Source organism: Myotis myotis, unplaced genomic scaffold (assembly GCF_014108235.1).
Source record: "Myotis myotis isolate mMyoMyo1 unplaced genomic scaffold, mMyoMyo1.p scaffold_m19_p_13, whole genome shotgun sequence".
Taxonomy (NCBI): Eukaryota; Metazoa; Chordata; class Mammalia; order Chiroptera; family Vespertilionidae; genus Myotis; species Myotis myotis.
This window is the reverse complement of record NW_023416317.1, coordinates 8,891,496-8,911,371: the sequence shown is the minus strand read 5'-3', so window position 1 is coordinate 8,911,371 and position 19,876 is coordinate 8,891,496. Positions and strand designations below refer to the sequence as shown.

Genomic DNA, 19,876 nt, shown 5'->3' with positions numbered 1-19,876 from the left:
TGTGGTTGATAATATTCTACTAACAGGTTTATTGTAAGGATTTATTAGGACCCTGAATAATGATATGTATCTTTTAAAGGTTTATTATATAAATAATTATATGCAAGGACTGACAGAAAGTATGTGCACTCTACTATCTAAGAGACTTGGATTCAAATCTTGATTCCATCGCATATTAGCTAGGATTTTACTTAGCTCCACTATTTTCTCCCTGGGGTGAATTCCTGCCTTGCAGCATTGCTGGGGGAAGAAAATAAAATAATATAATTAGAGTGCCTCATATAGTGCCTGCAAAAGAGTAGGTGCTCCATCTTTTTACAGAGGCAATACATGCGATGGATTTTGGAAGAGTAGAAGTTCAAAAACCAAATAATAAATCCCTAACAGAGAAAGAGACTTTAACAAAGAAAATGTGGAGATTTGCTGCCAAAAAATGAAAGATGATTTGTGAAGCTATTGACCCTGCCCGGCAGACCCAATACCTTCTCTCTTTTTTTGTCTTCAAGAATGCTAATTTCTAGTGGATTTGTCAACTTACCTGTACCACCTCACTAATAAAATATATTTGAGCCCTCATTAAAATCAAACTATGATATGGCACTGATGAAGGAGAGGAAAAAAGTAGAAGTCAATAATACTGAAAGAGCCCTGGCCAGTGTGGTTCAGTTGGTTGAGTGTTGTCCCATGCACCGAAAGGTCACAGGTTCAATTCCCAGTCAGGGCATATGCTGGGCTTGCAAACTCGATCCCCAGTAGAGGATGTGCAGGAGGCAGCTGATCAATGTTTCTCTTTCACACCAAGGAGAAACAGGATTTCCCTTCCACTGCCATATGCCCAGGGTTTGAAAATCATATGGAAGAAGCTTGACATATCTTTATACTAGTCCCCTCTTATCCACAGGGGGACCTTCCAAGACCCTCAGTGGATGCCTGAAACCACAGATAGTAGCGAACCCTGTATGTATTATGTTTTTTCCATACATACATACCTATGATAAGGTTTAATTTATACATTAGGCACATTGAGGGAGTAACAACAATAATTAATAGTAACATACAACAATTATAACAATGTATTGTAATAAAAATGATGTGAATGAGCCTCTCTCTGAAAATATTGCACTGTGCTCACCTCTTTAATGACAGGGAGCACTTTGTGGCTTCTCTTTGGCATGTCTGAATTGCCATCACTTTTCTTGTGCTTTGTGGCCATTGCTAAGTAAAATAAGGGCTCTTGAGCACAAGCACTCTGATACCACCACAGTCAATCTGAAAACTGAGGAGCTATTAAGTGACTAATGGGCAGGTGGCGTATACAAGTGTGGATACACTGGAAAAGGAGATGATTCATGTCCTGGGGGGCGGGGGGAACAGAGCAGTTCTCTTGAGATTTCTTCACACTACTCAGAATGGCACACAGCTTAAAATTGATGAATTGTTTACTTCTGGAATTTTCCAGATAATATTTTTGAACCATGGTTGACCATGGGTAACTGAAACTGCAGAAAGTGAAATCATGAGTAAGAGAGAACTACTGTATTTAGAAGTGCTTTATCCATCCATTTATGGAGCACCTGTCACTTGCAAAATATTGGGTCAATGGGGGAGACAAACATGAAGATGGCTAACTATGACCCAAAGAGAAGGAGATAGGGTTAATACAAGAAAAACCAAACTGCCATGGATGGCAGTGACAATTTCCTTGGTCTTTGAAGAGCCAGTAGGGTCTATTGGCGGGAACAGCAGAAGCAAAGGGGCCAAAGCACTAAAGCAAATGGCTGGAGAGAGAAGCCTGATCTGTTACATGAATCACCAAGCCCATTGAAAACAAATCAAGCACAAAGTAAACGTCACACAGGAGAGGTAGAGCCAGACCAACATCATCTTTCCTTGGAGCCCTCGTGAAAAAGTCATAGTTAAAAAAAATTTATGGTTTCCTTCTTCCCATTTTCCCTTCTCTGCTGTGACTTAGGCCTTTCCAAAGCGCCTGAGGCATGGCAGCATTTACTGCCCATGGTGTGGGTAGCCCCCAGAACTCAGGGCTCTGGCACAGGCCTTCTGCGTCCTTCTGTTGGGACTGGGTCTCTCAGCCTGAAGACCATAGGTGTCAAGCAGTATAGGCAGGACATGCAGGAGACTTAATGCTTCCAGGAGCCAAGAAAGGAAGGGAGTTGGAGCATAAATGAGCCAGCTTCCTGCAGCTCGGTAACCTGTGCATCCAGACATTTTATGCTAGCATCCTTTGCTTCCCTACTGCAACCCCCCACTTCCTTCCCTGGAATCACATTTCAAATAAACTACTGGCACTTCAGTCCTTGTCTCAAGAGGAACTGGTTGGAGAGGACAACTGAGAACACACTGTCAGAGCAGCAGAGGTGATGAGCTGACTTGGGAAGAGTTGGTGCTGGTTGGAGGCAAGAGAGCAGAATCCAAGCTGATTCTAGAAATGGTTCGAGGTGCCTTCCTGTTGGTCTTTGGGCTTTGATTTTTTAGTTAGTTGTATTTCAAGGAGGATGAAATGAGTTAGTTCCTATAAAGTGTTTAGACAAGAGCCATCGTGTAAATATCAGCTAAGGTCATTGCTGATGTCATATTTTCATTGCTTTCTCCTCTTGTTCTTGTGAGTGAGAGCTTGCTTACTAGAAGAGGAAGACCCAAGACACAACAGAGGTGTGCGAAGGGGAGGTGGGCATGGGGGCTCATTATCATCTACCTCATGGCACAGATTCCAGGAGGCAGCCTTTCTCCCTTTGGATGAGACTCCTCTTCTTACTCAGAGACTTTGTTGACTACGGACCTCCCTTTGTGTGACAAGCCACGGGGGCCTTGTTGACTATAACTTAATCCAGGCTCTGCCCTCATGCACCGTGCAGAGGTTCCCTTGCTCCGGGCGTTGGCAAATTCACAGTGAGAAGAGGGGTTTGAGGACCCTCTTGGCTTATCATTCTGGTGGTCTGGGTTTGAAACAGGCAATTCGGGGGTCTTATAAGCTGCCCAGGGGACTCAGGGGTGCAGTCAGGTTTGAGAAGCAGGTTGCTAAGTGGCTTCGATCCCCAGGATTTGCAGCCGGGTTTACTGACACTGGGAAGTGGCTTGGATCCACGGAGCACTGATTGTGGATCCATAACAGCAGGGTGGACTTTTTCCCTCGAAACAGCATCCAAGGCTCACCCTCCTCAGACTGCAACTCATGTCAGAACAAGTCTTCTTTTGGCCTTTTATAGGGAGTGCCTGTCTCCACACTTTCATGGAGATGAGAGGAAAAGGGTTGCTCTTGGCATTGAGATAAGTGACATTCTGCAAATATCAGAATGTCCTGTTCTTCAGATTCACTCTCTTAATTCGTATCATTTAACAACTTGGGGATGGTTTAAGAAGGAACTAACATTTCAAGGAAGACACTGGTAAAGGATTCTATTTTAAAAATAGATGCACAGCTGAACAGGAAAACTGCTTTCTCTCCGTGTGAGTGCACATAGCATTTTGAACTTCTAAGCAGGCCTGTGGTGGTAAATAATCAACTATCCGAGGAAGAATAGTTCTAGCTTATGTTTGTGGGGGGAGAGCTGAGCACGGAAACTAACAGGAACTCTGTTTAGATTGCAAATTTCACCTCTCAAAGTACCTTCGCAGGAGCTGTCTCTGGTTGGCATCACAGCTGCCCTGTGAGATGGCCAACGCTGCAGATCTCTCCTTGCAGCCCTGAGTCCAAGGGTTTGGGGAAAATGTAAATTAAGAATGCAGGGAGCATCCCACAGGTAGGAGGGACTTTTTTGGTTAGAAAATTATAGAGAACTTATTGGCCAAATAGATTGGCTAAATGGATTTCATTGGCCAACAAAGATTTATTTGCTTTAAGCCAAATGGTCAAATCCCTTATCATACGGATCCCAGAGACGCCTCTGGCATAAGACATACTCAGGCAAAAGAGAGGTTTTACAAAGATTTCATCAGCCCTCGAATTAAAATAATGCCCCAGGTCCTTTTGACCGACTCCATTCTCTTGGGGCACAGCATCATAACCATACACATTCCTAAGGCTGGGCTGGGAGCCCAGTGGGCAGAATGCTTTCAGATGGAATCATAACCACATAGACCAGGGCTAGAGTCCTTGGAGCACCATGAAAGCACTCGAATGTTATAAAAATTCTACATTTTGTAAACTACATGGGAGGGAATAGACTTTCATCCTTTTTTCCACCTACGTCCTGTTTTATTAAGAGCCATAATTCGGTCTGGGTTTTGGAGGCATGTTTGTGTAACTGAAGGATTTTTAACACAATTTGTCGGGAAGGAAAGGCAAACCAGAAAGCCATTTTGCGAGCGTTTGATTCTTAAATCTATCTTGCCGTGAGCATCAGCAGGGAGAGAGAACGCATGTCACTTGTGTTGTTACAATAAGCACTAGGCTACTGTGTGTTATTTGTAAAACTCAGCATTATCATTCCCATTTTACTGGCGAAGAAACTGAAGTTTAGAAAGGCTAACAGTCACGCAAGTATATATCGTTGGATATGGCACGGCCCTTCGTGGGGAAATGATCAATGAAAAGGTCACACAGCTCTTGGTCTAATTTACTATTCATTTCTGTGTACTAGGCAAGGTTGTTGAAAATGGTCTCTTGTTTTCCTTTTCTCCCTTTTCTCCATTTACAGCACTAACAAGATTCATGTAAAAATAGTCCTTAGGGATTCTTTCTGACATAAAATCTTCATCCTTAATCATAATAACAACTACTCATCTCCGATTTCACAGCAGTCTTTAAGAAAGACATGTGTCAGAAACAACCACCTTATAAGCCATCTACTTGCTGATAGAACTCTCTCTATTATAGAGGTAGGTGGAAAACAGAGAGCTGTGTCTTTGCTATTTCTGATTAGAATTATGAATGTGAGTGAGCTTAATAAAGGTAATTTATTTTCTCTTCTTTAATTATTTAGCAAAGACTTATTTAGTACTACATGCAGAGCAACTTTGGGTACTCTGCAAAATGGCAGGAAGAATGATTCTACTGCTCAGAGGTTTATGGTAGGACCACTTTTAACTCCCTACACCAGAACAGCAGATGTAATCACCAAAAATTACGCAGTTGAAATACACATGGCTTTTGCTTTCCAGTAACTATCAGGTCAGTCTGAGGCGATGTCCAGCTGCCTACCTGGTAAATGCTAAACTTGCACACAGTAGCAAGGCTGGTAATAGGGAGCCTTATAGAGTGGACTTTTGCATCCGACAACCTGGTTCAAAACCCAGCTCTCTTTCTTTTTAGCTGTGCAAATTTGGGCAACTTACTGAACCACACAATACCTTAGCTTGCTTCCCCATTTGTATAGTAAAAGTAACAATAGATTCTAGATGATTGGATTGAATATTAATCAAATAAGATAATGCATCAACAGAGCTTAGGCTAGTAATAATACCTAGGAAAAATATTAGCACCGTTACTGGTATCAGAAAGATCCTCTGCAGAAAATGGCAATTGCCATATTCGTCTATTAGATCAGCGGTTCACCATTCCTTTTCATTTAAGACTTAAAACTTTCTGTTCAAGTGAAACCAGGCACAGAAGCCTGGAATATAGGACAGCAAACAGTGGTGGGGAGTAGGGCGGAGCAGAGAGGGTATGCAGCCCAAGCATCATCTCCTTTGTGTGCCCAGGAGCATTTCCAAGGAGCTCCTGGTGCTCAGCTTAAATTCTAGGATAGGAAAGATCATTTTTTATTAGATTAGGACCTGAGATGATGTGATCATTTGAATGTGCCATGTATACTCTAGTACATATATGTATAAGAATTGTACCCAAATATTTGTTTTATGGTTCTATTTTACATTTTAAAAATTGTGAGGCTACAACATGTTCACATGTTTACTTCATTTAATAATTTAACAAATATGTAATGAGCATTATTTATACACCAGTCGCTAGCAAATAAATTAAGGCTCATGAACGATTGTCCTTTCATGTAGGATAGTAGCAAAGTTCTCATGGATTTGAAAACTGCTCTTCCCTGTTGAGAACATGAGCCCCAAGGAGGCTTTTGCTGTGATATAGAAAACCCAAGTGCCCTTCCCTCCGGAGTCAAAGTCTTTCTGGGATACTGAGGGAGATTCTAAAGGCACTCAGCCCTCTGTTGTTTGCAGTATTTATTTAGAGCAGATGTGGAAGCAGAAGGCTAATCAGCTGTTGCTTGAGGCCCAGGGGGTCCTGGGTAAACCCCAGGAACCTGTCAACTGCCCTCCATCAAGTGTCAGCAAGAAGCAACTTCTCACAGACCTGCTCTGAGTCCATCGACCAGTGAACTATGAATATTCAGAAAGGCCAACACTCAAAACCACTTTCAACAAATAATTGCTTTCAGTCAGATGCCTCAATTCGGTCTTTTCTCTACCCCCTCATATTCCAGTGGGAAAAACTGATAAATTTTTCTGAATAGACACGGGTTTTCCTTTCTTTACCAAGACACAAGAGACTCTTCCTTCTAAAGGAGAAATGAAAGAGCCACCCGTTATCTCTGTAAAGCAAATATGAGCTGGTAAGGAGCATCGCTATCAAGATTAGAATTATCACTGTTACTGTTCTTTGTCAATGTTTGCTATGTATTTAGCAATCTGTAGGCATTACTTTCCGACTACCCAGCTCTATAGGCGAGGGCACGTGAATGTGACAAGACTACTAAGTAGCAAAGGACAAAGTGGAACTTGCGTCCACCTGTTGGACAGTCAGGTAGGAAAGAGCTGACACATTCCAGCCAGAATAATGGACAGAGTATAAAGAGGGACAGATGAAAGGGGGCAGGATTTAGGTAAAGCACCAAGAGGTAGTGCAATGAATTTGAAAAGGGAAAGAGATAGAGTTGGAGAAAAACGTTCTTTCTCCTATGAGGGAAATAGATGACAAGAGGTCTCGAAAGTTCTGCCCTGACTCAATATCTCCTACCCACCCAAATCAAACTAAATTGCATTTTCACCCTGATAAGAGCTGCGCTCAGCCAGAGCAGGAAGGCACCGTTACAGACGCAGCTTGTGCCTGAGTGGATTGGACATAAGTGCTCTTATTGCTAGAGCTTGAAAGAGTTGAAATTGTTTTTGCAGCAAAATGGAAGAACCTTAGCTAACTCCATTGGTCATTTATTAGTGTGGCCAGAGTAATCTTCTTGTCTTCAATGACTTCCCTTCCCCCACAGCAATAGAGAGATCTCATGGCTCTGGAATTTTCCTCTCCGTCTTTGCCAAATGCTTAGAAAGCTGGGCCTCCCACTGCTCAGCCCCTGAGCAGGCAGGCCTGAAAGGACCCCTTGTGAGAAGCCACATGTTTAGGAATCGAAGCTGTAAGGGAAAGAAACTATGGCATTTACAGGAGGAGGTGTGTTCAAGGGGAGACAAGCTTTACACTACAGGGAAAAAAAACTCATTTGAAGTTGTCTGAAGGCCATGCTCAGTTGAAAGGTCAGAGTTAAAGATCTGACCATACTGGACTCATAGATTATTCTAATCTACTGAACCTCTGTAAATACTCAATTTAGAAAACACTGTACTTCTTTTTTTAATAATCTACCAGTAATAATGGACAAATGCTATTTTTAAGATTCAAGGTTACATCATTTTTTCAAGCAAGAACCATCAAATAATGGCATATTGCTTTATTTTTGTCAGTTCCAATAGCATGTTAGACAGTGGTAGCCACCTTTCTGAACTGTCTGATAAATTGGAAAGTCAGACAGTCTAAGTGGCTAGCTGACAAGACCATTTGCTCTGTAATGACAAATGTACAGTCAAGTGTCCAAGCATCAGCTGTTCTATGTGGGCCCAGGTGAACTGGACCCGAGGAATCCAAGCTCCTGGACAGTATTTGGTCAGTATGATCTACAGCAGGAGCTCCTCCGCTTAAATCAATATGATGCAGCATTTCAAGAACATTCCCCAAATAAGGAAGTGAAAATAGTCTGTGTCCATTAATACGAATGAATCAATCACCCTTGTTCACCTGCCCAGCATTTCAAGGCTAAATTCCTGTGATAAACTTAGGTTTTTGTGCCTTTGTTTGAAGCCTAATTTGTTTTCTGTTGATTTATTCCTTCATTTATGAGATGTGGTTAAGCATCTACTGTGTGCCAAATAGTCTTCAACACTAAAGATATGGTGCTATGCAAAACAAACAAGATTCCTACTTTCTGAGAGGTTATCTCCCAGTGACGGAAGATAAGCAATAATTAAATGAACAAGTGAATAAGCTAGAACATATCAGGCAATGAGACGTACAAAAATCTTACATCACACACACACCCCACCACCATCAACAAACAACTAAACACAGTGTAATGTGAAAGGGAGTTAACACTAACGGGGCAGAGAAAGGGTTTTTTGCAGGTTAGGTGGTCTGGGAAGAGCAGACAGTAGCACTGAGCATTCAATGACAAGGGAAGAGACAGTAGGCTAAGATCAAAGGAACAGTTTTGGGTGGAAGGAAAAGCAAGTGCGTAGGCACAGAATGCCCATGTGGCTTAAGAATAGGGAGGGAGAGGGTTGGAATTAGATAAAAACAAAAAGGTAGATAGGAGTCAGGTCATGTCAGGCTTAGAAGGCATGGTAAAGAGTTTGAGTTGTACTTTAAACCTACTGGACAGCTATTGAAATGTATTTCTCAGATAAGTGATATGGTCTAATTTATACTTTAACCAGCTCAATTTGGATAATATATGGAATATGACTTCTAGGGATAAGATAAGGGCAAATGCAGGGAGACCTGTTGGGGTAAATTTAGGGTGCGGGTGGGAGATGACAGTGGTGGGGTGACAGCAGGAGATGTAGAGATGCTAACACTGTATCTGGAATGAAACGTGAGGCAGGGAAAGCTAATCCAACCAGCAGATTAGAATCGAACTAATCTTAGAACCTTATTTAGTCAGAGTTGATCCAAAATGTCCTTTAGAGATCATTCGTTGGAAACCCTTCAATTAAACATGGGGAAAAATGAGTCAAGGACAAATTAAGGATGCCCTTAGGGTCCCTGAGCAGACTGCTTGACATCCCAAGACTGAACCTCACACCCCCTACCTTCAGGGGGTTCAATAACGTGTCCAAGTCCATAGAAATGCAGCAGAGCCCGGACATGGGCCTTGTGGGCCTGGTAAACCCTCGGTCGATCCCGGGTTTCCCGTCTCTGTGTGTGAATCCACACAGCGGGGAGAGCTGTCAGGCCATGGCAGCGTCTGTGTATCCCTTGATGGATTACTCGTACTATGGAGGTGGGACACATGAAAGTGTAAGTACCATCATGTGACATCTGGAGCGGAGTGGGCAGCATGTTGGAGCCTGGCATCCAACTAAGTTCACGTCTTGGTTTTACCAATTATCGACCATGTACCTTTGGATAAGTCGCTGCTCTCCTTGGGCCTTGGTTCCCTCCTGGGGAAACTGGAGTAAAAATAGCAACCCTTCCTAATATTGTGAGGCCCACCTAAGGTAATTCACTTAATTACACATAAACACACTTAGCACAGTACCTGGCACGGAGCACAGGTTCAGGAGTGTTCCCTGTTATCGTGTGGAAGACATAACTTCTTTTCTTCTACTTGACATGGGGCTCTTAATATTCAAGGCTGAGGAGCATGAGTCACTCTCCGCCCTGGAGAAACTATTAATATGGCCCCCCTGTGGCTGCGTGGCTGGGGCAGCACCTCTGCCTCTGCCTTGACACTGCCCCTCATCAGCCCTGGGCCGGAGCGGGGCCTCAGCCAGTCCTTCGGGCATTTACTCAGCAGCTGGCAAGGCCTGGTGGTTCTAAGCCTTTCCCCTCCCTGAACTGTTCTTGTTCAGGTGCTTAGTTTACTTCCTTGAGTAACTTCTCTCCTTGAAATGCAGTGAGTTTTCAGTCGGCAGGTGTGTGTATATGAGGAGTATGACGCTTCCAGAAGCACCCTGGAGGGTTATGTGTAAGGAACAAGCAGATCACAGGGGGAGGAGGAGGAGGAGGAGGTAAGGGAAAAAGAAGAGGAGGAGGAGGAGGAGGAGGAGGAGGAGGAGGAGGAGGAGGAGGGGGAGGAGGAACCAGAGCAGGAGGAAGGCAGCTGAGGAGGGAGTCCAGGTGCATGTGGCCAGTGTGGCTTTGAAAGTGCTGCCTTAGTCATCTTTCTTTTGTTCCCCACACCTCCCCACTGGCAGCTCTATGAGGTGTTAGTGTGCCCGTTTCTCAGAGGACAAACTATGGCTCAGGGACCTTACGGGACTTTCCAAGTCACATGGCTAGTAAGTGAAGAGCCAGGTTAGACCCCAGCTGGTCTGACTCATCCCCTCCCCTTCACCTCCACTGAGCGGTTGCTATGTGTGTGGAGAGTGAAGGAAGGGAAAGGAAGAAAGGGAGACGGTGATAATAATGATTGGGTGGTGGTGGTGGTGGTGGTGGTGTATGTGTGTGTGTGTATGTTAGAGACAAAGAGAGGGTCCCCAAAACAGACTCAGGGCCGATGCTGAATTAATAACCACAAACAAAAACACAGCCAAGGTGAGCTTTCAGCTGGGCCATCACCAACTGCCTGGAAGACAAAACAGACACTTCTGAGCCCACCCAGTGCTATTCCTGTACACAATGGGGTCTAGAAGTGGGGACCACGGGAGAAGAGGCACACAGGAGTCTTCCTCCTTGGCTGTGGCATAGGGTGAGGGCTTGCCCTCAAGAAGCCAGTGTGAGGAGAGCATGTAGCCTTATGCAGCCTCTGCCTGAATTCAGCGTCAGTCCCTCAGAAGCAGGTTGCTTGGCTGCCAGATGTCAACCCCTTGAGTGAGTCGAGCTCAGCTCCTTCATGAAGAGGCCCATTTGCAGCAGAGCTGGGTCACATCACACCTGGAAACCCGTTAGGTTTAAGACTCTGCAGGAGAAGGCTCTCGGTAACACTCCTGCAAGGCACGAGCAACCCAGATGTGATCTGTTCCTTCCACAGTGGCCAGAGCCCCCAACGCCCCTCTTCCTTACCTTCACCCCAACTAGGTTATGCATAGGGTATACACATTTCCCAAATGGGGATCAGGTATAATATCCAGGCATTCCATAAAAATGAGGGCAATTTAAAAAAAACAAACATATAAACATTGACTTAATCTATGCAAATCGATTCCTAAGGATTTTATAAAACCACCACTTCCCACCCGCACATCCAGCACACAGAACCCCAGCTCTCTCTTCTCTCCCAGTTTGTTTTGAAGCGCCTGTTTGAGGGAGGAGGGGGCTCACAAAGAAACGGGGAGGTGGGCTCTCTGCGCAGAGCAGCGGTGGTGAGCAGAGCCCGGGGTGGGCTCCCCCGGACAGAGGGCAGCCTCCTCCCCACACGCAGGCAGCCTTCCCCAGAGGGAGGTATCAGGTTGCTGTACTTCGGCTGTGGTTGTCACTGTCTAATGATATGACCGTTTTGCCATCTCTCTGCAAATAAGACAGAAGCTGCTACCTGATTGGTATAGCATCTCACTTTCCCTCCTCATTGATTTTCCTGTTCTCCTCCTCTGCTTCATAAAAAAAGAGGGACAAGTAGCTGGTGCTGTGGACGGAGAAGCTTTATTTTTAGTATGAGACAGCCTCTGTTTTCTTTCAGGAGAGGGAAGTTGGATTATCAATTCTTTTGTAAATGTGTATGGTGATATTTGCTCCGGTAAGTTCTTATCTCTCTTGATTTACAGCTGTGTGTGTGTGTGTGTGTGTGTGTGTGTGTGTATGTCATAGATCCATTTGGGCTGAACAGTCACTTTTCTTTCCAATAGCATTTTCAAATCTTTGGTGACAACGTCTTTTTTGTTCACTTTGCTTTCTTTCATGTCTCTGTTTAAGCTGGAGAGGCTGTACTGTGGTAGTGTGATGCCTACCTTAGTTGTTGGAGGATGTGACGGTTTTCCTTTAACATAGTAAGGAAACTAAGCAAACTTATATTTGGCTTTTTAAAAATGTAATGTCGTTCTCCCTCACTCCCTTTGGAGAGTTTAACGTCCTGAGTATGTTCATTGTGCTACAACCTGCTGACTGTTTCCATTAAAGTTTCTTCGTCGGTGTCAGAGCAGGAATTTCTTAAACTCCATAGGTAGTGCCAAACACTGTGCTGTGCCGACAGCGGGGTGCTGATCCCATGAGGTCCTCTCCCACGGGTGGATGAAGGAGTGAGTCTTCTCGGAGACTCGGTGCATGTACCTTTAAAAGACTGGAATTTATGAGCAATATTGAGATCATTTAAGTCAATCGCTAGCATTCCGTGAAGAGATGCAATCTCCAGTGTCTCCAGTGGCTGCCACTTCTCTGCCTTTCTTTGCATTTGTGTCACCATCTGTCAGATACCCAGCCCTGGCTCTCGTGTTTCTGTATGGGAAGCTGATGAAGAGAAAAGTTGCTGTGATTAAATTCAAAACAGTGTAAAATGACTATCGAGTGACCACTGCTAGTGATGATTTTTAAGTGCATTACCTGGTTAACTGCTAGTGCTTTTTTTCTAGACAGTATTGAGAGGGTCTGAGTTCTTTGTTGTTAATTCAGAAGTCTGGGAGTCAGTCTACTAATATAATTATTCTAGACAAAGATGGTAAGATGATTAAGTAATTGCTCTAATGGAAACAAACTGATATTTGCTTTAATGTCTTCTTTCTTTTGTCGCACAATCAACATATCTGCATAATCTTTTTCATGAAATGAACTAAAGAATATACAGGGTGTCCCAAAAATGTATACATACTTTGAATAATTATTAATTCCAATGGGTTAAATCTGAAAAGAAAGAAACATTGGAATTAATACTTATTCAAAGTGTGTATATATTTTTGGGACACCTTACATATTATATATTTCTTTATAATGAGAGTTAAAGGCATCGTTGATGAGAAGTAAGAGGAGAAATGACTGTATTTTTCAGAGATTTTGAAAGTTGGGAACATCACGCATGGCTAGACCTCTCGGGCATGGAATCTTTTCCAGAATAACAATTCTTCAGATCCCGAGGCGGGCTGAGGGCAGCTCCTGGAGACAGTAATGAGCTTCCCAATGCTCCCATGATCCTGTGTCTGCTTGCTTTCGGGCATTCTTTGCACGCTGGAAGGAAACTCTTCGTTCTGACAAACAGAATTCTGAATTTTGATTAATCTAGTTCAGCCTCAAAAATAGACAAATCCTCCAAACCCACAGGAACTTATTATGTTGCCTCATTCTGTGTCACAATAAGCATGTTCCTCTAACAGCCTTCAATGCCATAAACCCTCCCGGAACAAAGAGTTCCTTAGCAGAGAGTTTCTTGGAAAAACAAATGAAACTTTTATCGTTTGGCTGTTGGCAATGACTGCAGAGTAAACTCAACAGCAGTAAGCATCCCTCTCCCTCCCCAACATCCCTTAATGTTTTTGTCATCATTCTCCTTTCATGGCTATTGTAACAGGTTATGTTCAGAGTCGTGAGGGAGTTTATGATCAACCGAGGCTGTTCAGTAACATAAATTAATAAAGATTTAGGACAATATCCTATGGGTGAACAGGTCGCCAGCTCACAAAAGTGTTAGTGCTCCCAGTGTGTTCAGACCCAGTGACACAGGAAGGACAATGGGGCATTTGTATCTGAAAAAGGTCAGGACCCATAGTGTGACTTAGGGTGAGTGTGCACAGCTGCCTTTAAAAGCATCACTTCGGGAAAGTCCAGAACGTCATAGCCAAAACACTGCTGTAATCTGGTCCAAGGAATAAAATTCTGTGCCAACGTAGGGGGAATAATAAAGGGAATTTTTATTTCATAATGAGATTATTGATTATTTTTAGCAAAATGAAGATGGCAATAGTGACACGTGTTCATTGAGTAAGTACCGTCTATGTGCCTGGCACTGTGCTCAGCATCTACATGGCTTATTTCCTCTGATCTTCACAGCCATCCCATGAGGGCAGTAACATTACCTCCCAGTTTACAGATGGGACAGTGGAGGCCTACGGCAAGTATGTAGTATGCATGCTTGAGGCAACGTAGTGATGACGGTGACACTCAACCAGGCAGGCTCCTCCCCAGCCTGTTTTATCTCTGCCCTCGGTCAGGGGGTCAGTTCATCTACAATCTACAGCCAACGCCTAGGTTGGGATGACATCAGGGCCTTACAGTAACACAGCAGATCTTCGTTAGTTTTTCTCCCTGCTGACACTACATACCCCCTTCTTCTCAGACTGCTTTTGTGACACCAAGCTAATTATGTGTTTGAAACTGGAGAATGTGTGTTTTATCTCCCCTCAACTTTGCAGCTACAAAGATGTGGCAATGACCAAAGGGAGCCAGCCTGGGGAGAGATATATGCAGAAGTGGCTAAATTAAGGTAGCTTTTTCAATGGATGAAAAGAAATTCATCTCTTTCACTTTCAATGTGTTGAACACAGAGTAAAAATAAAGAGTTGACCATAACTTAGAGATGTCAATATCTCAAGGGATCTGGTTTGTCATTGATGCCAAATATAAAAAGCAGTTGCAACTGAATTGATATATTTGTGGAGAACTTTGTAGAATTCTCACCTTCCTTGTACCACCACTCCCCACCCCTGCCCCAGCCTGATTTCCTTTCACTGTTGGACTAGCTGGAAGGGCTCGGGTGGCACTTCCGGTGGACTAGTGCAAAGCACCGACAGCACCTGGGAGTTCAAGGATGAGCATGGCTGCGGGTGAGCGTGCTGAGCAGCGTGACCAAGTGGAAATCCAGAGCCCCCGATGCATTCTTTCGCACCTGAGCACCGAGTTCCCTATTTGAAATCCATTTAAACGAATAAAATTCAGATGAGTCTTATAAGGATAAAATGCAACTGACACAGAATCAATATGTTTGCAATTTCTCCTCGGCTAGCAGTTTCAGAAGAGAGGCAGGACACACCCGTCGGGAGGCGAGTCTGTGAAATGCTGCCTTTGCTTCCCTCCAGTGAGGGAAAGGATTCTGAGCAATGGAAATGCTGCTGGGCGATAGACTTAGCTCAGGACAGCCTTCATTGCACCAAACAGCAGAAGGACGAATGACCAAACAAGCAAAAACAGCCCACCACAAATTGGGAGCACTAAGAGGCAAGTTTTGAAGTGCTGACACAATATTGATTTCTTGGCGTGATCTTTTCTGTCCAAGAAGCAATAGCTTTTGAGCTACTCCCGGTGTAGACACCCAATTAATTAAAAAGAGTTCAAAGGCAGTACACAATCAAATATGTTTCCAAAATGGTAGTCATATTTGTCAGAGGCAATTGATTCTCTATTGCCCCTTTTTCTTGCCCTTAAAAAAATAATTGGGTGGTTTAATCAGAAAGTGTGATATTAGAGCCAGTCAGGATCAAGGAATTTAAATCAATCTGCTTTTCCCATAAGCATTTATGAGAGTCCTAAAAGCATTAAGTCCTAAAATGAGCACTTTTACTTTAATGATATATGTTGTGCTCAACCACAGTGCTCATCAAACAGAGGCTATCCCATAAAACTAAAGTTAGAGATCATTTAATAAATGGCATCATACTCCGTTTCCATCCACACGACACAGCTTTCTTCAGAGTGGTGGGCCAAATACAAAGTCCTAGTAAATAGTAGAGATTGTACTTCATTTTACTTATGTTTCCTTGGCCTTTTCTTTGGCTGTGGATGTGCTGATCATTAAGAGCTTAAAAATGGTCTATTAGTATGGAGAAAGCAGCTGGTGTTAAGACATAATGAGTATTGGACTAGTCTTGAGTTTGTTATCAAACATTCTCAACTAGTGTACAAATAGAGCTGGTGTCCTGTTCCGTGTTTGTCTAAGAACATGGAATCAGTGAGGGTTTGAGCCGGGAACGGGCACGTGAAGTATTAACTCATCTAGAAGAGGCTCTTAGTCATTGGCGTGTCCTTAAATGTTTAAGTAGCGATGAGTTGAAAATGGAAACAAGTCAGTCTCTCTACTCTGCAGACTAATGGATCTGCATAATTAATATATTTTATAGTGATCACTTTTTAACACAGATTGTAGCCAAAAGTACTAATGGAAAATTGTTCTGGGACAACTTCAAACACATCCCACTATAGTTTCTGGAAAGCTTATTCCCAACACAGAGCCACCAATGCACCATGGGACTGCGGGATGGCCAATATATAGGTATAGTCATGTCACTGTGGTCCTTTGGAGACTGGCGTGTTGAGCATAAAAGACTTCAAGACTTCTATTGGTAGCCCCCATGTGACTTCTTTAGTCCTACTTACAGAATTTTTAATTTCACCCAAATTACCACACATTATCTCAGTGTAGATCTTCTGGCAAAAGATATGACAAATATTTTAGACTTATTTTATTTCTGGTAAAATGTGGCTTTAAGTATGCTTGCATCTGAATTATTACTATGAGGATGCTTTAATTCACTATGTTTACATCTACTTCTCAATGATGAACCCACATATCTTTATCTGGCTCTCGATCTCCATAAGGGAGGAAAATGTATACTATTTTTCAAATTGTATGCATTCAAATTGCCTTCCTATGAAATTGAATGGTTGAGACAAAACATTTCTATTGGGGCTACATTTGAGAGAAGGGTTAGAGCATTGACTTCAACAGGCTGTTCCTTTATCCATTAAAGATTTAAGGAAGCTTACCATGTGCCAGGCAGCATGTTAGGCATGGGAGACACAGTGATGATCAGGTCATATCTGCACTCCCCGAACTAAGTGCCTTCAATTTCCATTTTCTTATCTAAACCTAGTTTCTTTTTCATGGCCCAGGATGTCTCTTCTTAAAAACATAATTGAACTGTTCTAGTAAGATTTGCAGGAAATATGTGCTTTAGGTCCTAGCTATTCATGCTCAGTGGGGGAATAAGCGTGAACCCATTTATTTACTGTGGTTACTGTCTACCTGACATGGAGTGGTTTGAAGGGGCAGCTGGAAGAAGCTTGCAGTGCGTGTGTCTTGTAAGCATTATGTTTTGCTCCCAGACATTCTCAGATTTGCTGAGTTAGTCTCGTTCTTGCTGGATGGAGGATGAGGATAGAAAGGGAAAATGCTTCAACAGGACAGGAAAGAAGATAGAAGAGTAAACCGAGAGGACCTAAGCTTTCCCTGGCAATCTGAATGAGGCCTGACGCGCATTATCTGATTCTCTGTGGGTGTTCATTCACTTGTTCATCTATTCAACAAACATATACGTATATTGGGTGTCCACTTTAATCCAAGTACAGTGCTAGATGCCAAGGCACCGGAATACACAAAGATACTAGTTTCTGAACTCATGGAACTTCCAATAAGCCAGGATTTTTCAGCCTCAACACTATTACAATTTTGGCCCAGATAGTTCATTATGTAGGGGACTGTTTTATGCACTGTAGGGTGTTTAGCAGCATCCCTGGCCTCTACCCACTAGATGTCAGTAGCAACCTCCCCCCAAGTTGTAACAACCAAAATTCTCTCTAGGCAATGCCAGATAACCCCTGGTTTAGAGCCATGTGATAAATTTAGTAATAACACCAGCTTTGACCAAATATTCCCATTGTATTTCTACTTTTCTTACTTTCAGATACTCTGATCCATGGATTTTTAAGTTTCTTTCTCCAAATACAAGGGATTTTTCTGCTGTTATTATTCCTTCTGTATAATACTTTACCACATTCACTTGGCTTCCAGTGTCTTATTTTATTCCAGCAATCAACAAATGAAACAATATTACACTATTAAACCTTTTGACATGTGAATAAATGAACATTTAGAATGGTTACGTGCCTAAATTCTTGAAACTGCTAATGGATAGAAACTGATTCACACTCAGATGTCCTGATTAAAATATGCAGTATTTTTCTACAAAATTATGTTGAATGAAGAAAAAAATTTGTTTGAAGGATACCTTTTCTCGTGGAGTTGTTTTGGAAATAAAGGCAGTGTAGCAGTGGATGGAGGCCAGGCACAGGAGGTTCACTGACCAGGCTTCCTTACTCAGTCCTTACTAGCCGGTGGGTTTGGACAGTTCACATAGAATCTTAGAGTTTCCTCAGCAGTTGAGGGATACATTGCAGAAGCCACAGGAAGGAAGCCCTAGAGATGAGTCTAGTAGAGTGGATAGAGCACAGGTTTTGAAGTCAGATGAACCTACTGTAGGAGTCAGCATCAGCAGGAAACAAATGACTCCCTCAAACCACCTGACCTCTTGCTGGTGACTATAAAACATTGAAACTTAATTTCTGTGAGTCAGAAAATGGAAAACCCTCGAGGTGAGTCAAGTTTCCCAAGTCCTTATGGTGAATTCAGTACAGAAGGGAGACAAGCAGGGCTCAATGTTCTTCAAGCCCAATGAGCGAAGAATTACTTCAAATGGAGGAAAGCCAACTATGGGTCCGACACATGCCAGAAATGCACATGTTCCAGGTTATTACTGATATGTAGGGGCCTGAGATAGGCCCCTGGTTTTTAGTTGGATCATGCAAGAATCTTTGGTGTTAGTTTAGCCAAATTTCAGCCTCGTTGGAGGCTACAGAGACATGGGCTCCTAGATGGATCTTGGAAGAGTGGTAGACGTGGAGAACACGTCCAAGGCAGGTGGTGGTTTGAATGTCACTCATCTCATGTGCCTCTGATCTTGGATAGATGCAGGACTTTCCCAGGAAAGATGCTCACACTATACCTGCCCTTGATCATCTGGTGAGCTATTAAAAGTTATATGTAACTTTTATTAAATTTTAATTAAAAATATGTTTTTATTGATTTTAGAAAGAGAGGGAGAGAGAGAGAAACATCAATGTGAGAGAAACATCAATTGGTTGTCTCCCGTACACACCCCAACTACGGATTGAACTTGCAACCTCAGTATGTGCCCTGACTGGGAATCGAACTGGCAACCTTTTAGTGCATGGGACAACACTCAACCAACTGAGCAACCCTGGCCAGGGCTACATGTACCTATTTAAACCCGTGGTGCATTGGTCAAGATAAAAGGCCTTCCAAGCACATTGCTCTGGCAGAATGCTCATTAAGAAAATTATTTTCTGTCTGCATTTTCTTAGAGAACTGAATTAGAATGAGAGAAAATAGTTCCAAATCCTGACTCAGCCACTTACAAGTATGCATGGCCTTAAACATGTCATGTGCCCTCTCTGGATCTGTCTCTTCAGCAGCAAAATGGAAATGATGAATCTCCACCCCAGAGTTCCAGAGGATTGCTGTCCTAGAAGACATGGGAAAATCCTTTAGAGACCATGCCAGCCTAGACAACAGTACAATATTATTCTTTTCTTCCCCGTGGAGTTCAAGTCCATTCTGCTACCGGTTTTCATTCTGCGCCCACGATGAGTGCACCAGGTCAGGGGGAATGTTTCCCCATCTACCAGGAAAATGACTGTCCTTATGAGATGGGTCTAAAGTAGCCTGGAAATGCTTTGATGGGTAATTCCATCTCCAGGGGAGAATTAAGTCAATATTATAAGTTTCAGAGACAGAGTATCATCACTGAAGAGCAACTATAGTAAAAAATGCAGCATGGATAAGCAACTCCCTATGATCAGCTCCTCTTCAGGAGCGCATCTCAACTTTGCATTGTGCTCCTTGGAACCTCCCTCCCCAAGCTGTCCAGGCATCACCTATTTGTCGCGGTGCGGGGTGGGATGTGGGATCGACATGACCTCTGGCCTGGGCCCATCACGTTCTAAAACTGTGCAGCCCTCACCCTCTCCTCTCTTGGCAAACCCTGCTGTTCTCCTCACTGGGGACCGAAGCTCGGGAAAGCCCCGGATTCCTCATTAGCTCTGGTGCAGGAAATTCAAAGGTTTCTCATTTCTCATGTTTTATTTACCTCCAAGCATTTCCTGACACATCTGTTCAGAAAACTTGGTTAGCTCATATTTCTTCCAAGACTGTTATCAACTGGCAATTCTCTCCCAGGCTTGGCTCCCGCTCACTCCGAC

At 43.2% G+C, this 19,876-nt stretch overlaps 1 protein-coding gene across 2 annotated transcripts in view; it reads left to right on the top strand.

Annotated features, from left to right (window-relative positions):
* SYNPR (synaptoporin) overlaps positions 1–19,876 on the top strand; it is a 268,069-nt gene that overhangs the window by 127,857 nt on the left and 120,336 nt on the right. The window contains exon 1 of one of the 2 annotated variants that reach the window (XM_036331679.1): positions 11,352–11,639. The exons of the other annotated variant lie outside the window; for it this stretch is intronic. Coding sequence (XP_036187572.1) covers positions 11,616–11,639 — 24 coding nt within the window. The 5' untranslated portion in view covers positions 11,352–11,615. Of the gene's footprint in view, positions 1–11,351; positions 11,640–19,876 lie in introns of those variants that run through there. 2 annotated transcript variants of the gene reach the window in all.